Here is a 6,130-nt window from a genome sequence, read left to right as displayed (position 1 = left end):
GCTTTAAAGTAAAAATAACAGAGACTGCTGATCCAGGGATCATCTTAGAGATGGTTGAATCCTAGAGGGTGAGGGCAACTATACAGAAATCTGGGAGACATGCCGGGGAAGAGGTTATGAGTTGGGAAGTCATTAGAAGGTTGTTGGAGGCGCAGATAGAAGGGTTAAGGGCTTATTTATGTGTCAGTTATGTGCCGAACTGTACATGATTCTATTTCGGCAATATGGTGCTAACATACAGCTTCTTTTTTTTTCCCTCCTAATGCATATAGAAAAATGTTTTGTAAAGGGTTCATCTTGGGCCTACAGTGTGTTCAGTGCACACCCAAGAGGTGACCTCAATGGTTGACATCCAGAGAGGAATATTTATAGATGTTCTGCAGCACAAACATAAACCAAAGATGATGAATAGGAAGATCATTGACTTCTTAATGGCTGCCGCCTTAGTTTTCACTCGGTCACTTAGGGGTACCAGCCTCAGAGAGACTTCCCTGTGAGCTGTAATAGCAATCCAAGGTTTCAAAGTCTTCTTGCTGTATGTCTGGAGAACTCTCTTCATCGCTATTTTCTATTTCCTGGTACCAAGAACTAAGTGAAGAACCAGAGAAATGAGCAGAGCTGCGATGGCTCCCCCCGGCCTCCCTAGACGCAAGGGGTGGAGTCAGTGCCCTTACTGCATTGTGAAACGACTTGAGAGCTCTTTGACTGCGCTGCTTCTCTAGACGTTCTTTTCTTGCTTCACGCCGTTGTTGCTTTCGCTGATCCTTCACCATTTTCTTTCGAGAATCCACCAGGTCTCTAGGAATAGGGGATCGTAAAATAAGGATATGGTATGAGACACAACAGTGAACAAAAAACAGAAGAGCAGAAGGGTAAACCAAAGAAAGTTACGAGGCGACCTCCATACCTACCGGGTATATAGAGGACCACCAGTAAGGTGGTCAGGAAATTCTGCTCTACAAGAGTCCCCAGGTTACATACGAGATCGGGTTTGTAGGTTTGTTCCTAAGTTGAATTTGTATGTAAGTCAGAACAGGTATATTATTTTAATAAATCAAATTAAGACAGATGTTTGTCTCAGCATGTTATTAGACAGCATGGTGTCAGTTACTGTATTAATTATTACTGTATAAATCTTTATGGAGCTTTGACATTCATTAACTTCTAGAGCACGCTGTGCTTTGATATGCAAAAAGAAACAATTGCAGAGTTTGTCTTGGTCGTTTAATTGTTACAAAAGGCTGCAGAAAGAGCTCAGTCCTTAGGATCACCCACAACCTCAGCTGTGTTTAGCAAAAGATTTCTTCTGCAAGTCATGCAAACCACCCCCTCCAAGCCTCCATCCTGCCAGTTTATATCTAGGAGGTGGCGTCCGTATGTCAGATGTCCTTAACCCGGGGACTACCTATAGACTCTAAATCTACAACCTTCTTCTAGATTCCTCCATTGGACTCAAACACAGAGCTTTCCCTGTATAAGCCAATACAGAAAACTGGACACAGATGAATCTGATTTGGCTACAACTGAGTACAAGGAAAGAAAAGAAACACCAGACAGAGGAGGTTGTAGGAGGACCTATCTGATTCTCTCACCTGTAGTCAATGGTTCCGGTCTGGTGTTTGTCCAACCTTTGCAACAGAGATTCTATCTGAGCAGAATCCAGAGGAAGACCAGACAGCTGAGGAGAGGAGATGGTCATAGCTCACGTTAAACAGTACACATAAGAAGAACATGTATGGTCCAGAAAGACACCATCCAACACTTCCAAACCGGGATCCAGGACGGCTTGGTAATTATTAAACAACACATAATTTTTTGTATTGAATTTGTATGAATACCTGGAGACCACCAAACACCTGCACAAGAATGTGCTGCATACAGTCTATATGTACTCACTGCAATGTACCGACAGAAGTCACTGACTGGGACACTCATGTTGCCATCTTTGTCCATGTTCTTAAAGAAGTCCAGCAGGCGCAGTTTGCGTTCATCCAGAAAGTCCTGCAATGGGGAATGACAGATTTGAAATCACCAGATCAGAGCACACAGTATGGCCACTGGAAGCAGCCAGTATATTTAGGGCTCAGCTTAAATCAGTGATAAGGACAACAACTCAAACCCTCCATCATGGTAGAGCAGCCACAGTGGAGCGGCACATAAATAACATGGCGTCACCTGGATGACCTTCATGGGATCGGGACGAGCTTGGCGCTTCTTTGCAACAAATCCTTGCTTTCCAGCAAACAAGATGTGTAATCCAGGCCGAGAGATGGAAGCCACTTCATAGAGGGAGAGGAACTGTGGGTTTACCAGAACATTCTAAAAAGAGAACAGAGTCCATTAATGTCAAATAAAAGGGAAAATTTACTGACTGAACTCACATTGCTTACTCACAGAGATATCCAATTCCTCGATTCTATTTTCAGGCTTCCTAGTAATCGAACTCAGCAAGATGGTGGCACCCTCTACTGTCAGCGGGTTCCTAGCAAGCTGCAATGTACATAAAGGGCAATTTAAAATAAATATGGCAGTAGTAGGGCAGCGCTAGGTCCCAGGTTCGGATCTCAGCCAGGACACTATCTGTATGGAGTTTGCAGACTCTTCCACATTCCAAAAACATGCAGTTAGGTTATTTAGCTTCTCCCTAAATTGACCTTGGACTGTATTAATGGCATCTGACTATGGTAGGGACAGGGAAAGTTAGCGACATGACAATGGACTTTATACAGTGCTGCGTGATATGTTGGCGCTATATAAATAACTGGATAATAATAATATTAAAAGAACAGCCATTTCTCTTTGCTGCCTTTTTTTCTGCAGATCTTACCTGCAGCACACGCAGGCTCTCATTGCACTCCAAGCCCTTGCAGAGGAGTCGGGCTCCCTCGTTGCTGATCCGGTTGCAGCTGATATCAAGGTGAAGAAGGGAACTGTTGAACCTCAGTGCTTCTCCCAGTGCCAGAGCCCCATCATTGGCCAATCCATTGTAGGATAAATTCATCACCTTCAACATGCCGTTCACCTGTGGCAGAGGAAGATCCTAGGTTCATACCAATGGGCTCATGCAGCACCGAGAAAATACAAACAGTTCAGGAACCTCCAGCAACCAATCAGAAATGATCTCCAATAATTCCACCCTCCCTAGATGAAAGGTGAAATTTGGTTGCCAGGGGTCACCACAGTAAGTGTGTATGAATTCGGAAGGGTTTGTAGTACCCGCAGGCCGGCACTCAGGGCGATGGCACCTTTCATGCGAATGTGATTCCAGCTTAGATTCAGCTCCTGGAGACCCTCATTGGCAGCTGTGAAGGGAAAATAATAGGAATAGTGAGGGGCCACAGCGTAGGATGGCATCTCGCCCCCTACTGATTGATGTCTATTACTCACCCAGCATCTGACCCAGAAACTCTCCACCTTTCTCACAGAATTGGTTGTGGCTGAGATCCAGGAGTGTCACCCGGAAATTGGCCTATCAGAGAGCAGACAGAATGTGTCATCTGGAAGCGGCGAAACGCGTAGGAAGGAAACAGATCTACCCAGAGGAAGGAGAAGGGGTACCGTCCTCATAGAAATGTCACTTCAAAAGCCTGTGCATGAGTACCTCACAGCATCTCCCAGCTTGATGAATGACAGAAGGCCACACAGACCTCGCCCCACATGGGGAATTATGCCCAAAGTAGCACCCCTATTTATAAAATGTCCTACATTCTTATTTTACACTGGAAGGAGATCCCCAAAGAGGTGTTGAGTTTACCTGATGGCCACTTACCGACAGAGCTTCTGTGAAATATCTGGCAGACCGATCATTGAATTCGTTGTCTAGAAAAGAAGACACATTATCATATACATATCAAAGGGGAGAACAGGCATGTGCAGCATGTAAAAGAGGGGCTCTGCTGGGGCCCCCTAACTTCATGGGTCCCCTACTCTCCACATCAGGAGTAGCCTTCACTAGAAGACATAGCAGTCAGGATTCACTTGGTTTTTATAACCTATACACACCATACAAGTTACACAGGAAGTGATGGATACAATGTATTGTCCTGGAGGTGTTGCTCCATGGTATAAGGCGGCGACATTTGTCATTTATCACCAATGAAGTGTCAGTATGGGGACTGCAGAAAATCTGCATGATAATGATATTCAGAGAAGTGGATATGACTTTTGGTTCAGATTTGTAAAATTATGTAGAGTCATCATGGAGCCGGTTGGTGAGGTAACTTACGTGCCAGTCGGATACGAAGTAGAGACACATTGTCCAGTAACATCTGGCAGATCAGCTCAGCTCCAACCTCGCCCAAGCTGTTGTTGGAGAGATTCTGGAAAGTAGGGGCCCGAAATGAGAGTCCATATCTGTAAACACTTAATGAGTAGATATGGAAAACACACAAGGCTACTTACTAGATCAGTGATATGGCGGCTGCCTCGTAGCACCTCCACCAATCTCACTAACCCCTCACCCGACACGGCATTGTCCTCTAGACTTAGCTGGGTGATGCTGCTATTACACTGCAAGAAAAGAGAGGAGCTGTAGGAGGAGCCCACCCACAGGGGCCCCAAGTTACCATTCTACATAGACAGGGGGAGGAGTTGTAAGAAGAGCCCACTCTACAGGGGCCCCAATCATTATTCTACACAGACAGAAGAGGAGGAGTATGAAGATCCCACCCCACAGGGGCCCCAAATACTACTTTACACACATGGAGAAGGCCAACCTATAAATACTCTGTACACATAAAGGAGGCCCCAATAAATACTCTGCACACATAAAGGAGGAGCTGTAAGAGAATCCAACCTCACAGGGGCCCCAAGCACCACTCCACATAGACAGGGGAGGAGCTGTAAGAGGAGCCCACCCCACAGGGGCCCCTATCACCACTTTACAAACATGAAGAAGATGAACCTACAGGGGCCCCAATCACCACTCTACACAGTTAGGAGAGGCGGTGTATGAGGAGCCCACTCCACAGGGGCCCCAATCACTGCTCTACACAGGAAAGGAGGAGTAAGTGGATCCCACCCCAATCACTACTTTTCACACTTGAAGAAGGTCAACCTACAGGGGCCCCAATCACTACTTTGCACACATGAAGGAGCTGTAAGAGAATCCCATCCCAAGGGGGCCTCAATCACCACTTAACACATTGGAGTGGAGCTGTAAGAGGAGCACAACCTACAGGGGCCCCAATCACTAAAATCACTACTCTACAGAGACAGTGACTCTCGCTACTCAACACACACAGAAGCTATCCCCACATGGGACCCCTCTCACCACTCTTACCATCAGTGACTTGGCTAATGCAGCAGCTCCACGGGGCCCCAATCCACGATGGTTCAGCTCCAGACATTTATCATTCATATGACGAATGAAATATGAGACAGGAACGACCCCGGCCTTGTAGCATGACTGTAGGTATTCTTCCCTCTGGGGGTCTTCTGGGCAGCTCTGCTCCAACGCTGATAAAGAAAGTGACTTCTAGTAATGTAACAGAAATGTACTCACCCACTATGGTACTCATGCTGCAGTACTCACCCTCTGACTCCAGGTCGGTATCATAAGGTTCTGTCCAGCTCTGTGCACTGCCAGCACACAAAGACAAACTATGCAGCTCCTCACAAACTTCAGCCATCTTCCTCCAGTGTGACAGATGGGAACTTCATCAACTCACCTGTTACCTGAGAACTGACACTGGATCTGTCACCTGACCTGAGCCTGCAATCCCCCACCATCACCTGAGCCTGCCTTTCCCTCCAACACCTGAGCCTGCCATCCCCCACCCACCATTCTCCCCATCACCTGAGCCTGCCATCCCTCACCATCACCTGATCCTGCCATCCCCCACATCACCTGATCCTGCCATCCCCCACCATCACCTGATTCTGCCATCCCCCTCCATCACCTGAGCCTGCCATCCCCCACCCACCATTCTCCCTATCACCTGATCCTGCCATCCCCTCCATCACCTGATCCTGCCATCCCCCACCATCACCTAAGCCTTCCATCCACCAGCATCACCTGATTCTGCCATCCCCAACCATCACCTGAGCCTGCACCTGATCCTGCCATCCCCTCCATCACCTGATCCTGCCATCCCCCACCATCCCCTCCATCACCTGATCCTGCCATCCC

The 6,130-nt window shown here is 47.1% G+C and overlaps 1 protein-coding gene across 4 annotated transcripts; it reads right to left on the bottom strand.

Annotated features, from left to right (window-relative positions):
• Nucleotides 1–263: 263 nt before the first annotated feature.
• Nucleotides 264–5,833, bottom strand: LRRC74A (leucine rich repeat containing 74A). Of its 4 annotated transcripts, XM_072427793.1 has the most exons (14): nt 5,534–5,833; nt 5,282–5,457; nt 4,402–4,509; nt 4,226–4,319; nt 3,770–3,819; nt 3,388–3,469; nt 3,217–3,302; nt 2,828–3,022; nt 2,395–2,490; nt 2,176–2,319; nt 1,897–2,001; nt 1,593–1,678; nt 912–1,005; nt 671–798 (listed from the first exon to the last, which is right to left on the bottom strand). In XM_072427793.1, exons 1-13 carry the CDS (start codon nt 5,628–5,630, stop codon nt 957–959), a joined length of 1,368 nt encoding a protein of 455 aa, XP_072283894.1. In that variant the 5' UTR covers nt 5,631–5,833; the 3' UTR covers nt 671–798; nt 912–956. The 4 variants fall into 4 exon arrangements, with proteins under 4 accessions (XP_072283893.1, XP_072283897.1, XP_072283896.1 ...); XM_072427792.1 differs by lacking the exon at nt 912–1,005 and having other exon boundaries at nt 264–798; nt 5,534–5,831; XM_072427796.1 differs by lacking the exons at nt 912–1,005; nt 4,402–4,509; nt 5,534–5,833 and having other exon boundaries at nt 264–798; nt 4,226–4,353; nt 5,282–5,402.
• Nucleotides 5,834–6,130: the final 297 nt, after the last annotated feature.

The sequence above is a fragment of the Pyxicephalus adspersus genome, chromosome 12 (assembly GCF_032062135.1).
Source record: "Pyxicephalus adspersus chromosome 12, UCB_Pads_2.0, whole genome shotgun sequence".
Classification (NCBI taxonomy): Eukaryota; Metazoa; Chordata; class Amphibia; order Anura; family Pyxicephalidae; genus Pyxicephalus; species Pyxicephalus adspersus.
The sequence above is the reverse complement of the archived record's forward strand: the minus strand, read 5'-3'. Positions and strand labels throughout refer to the sequence as shown.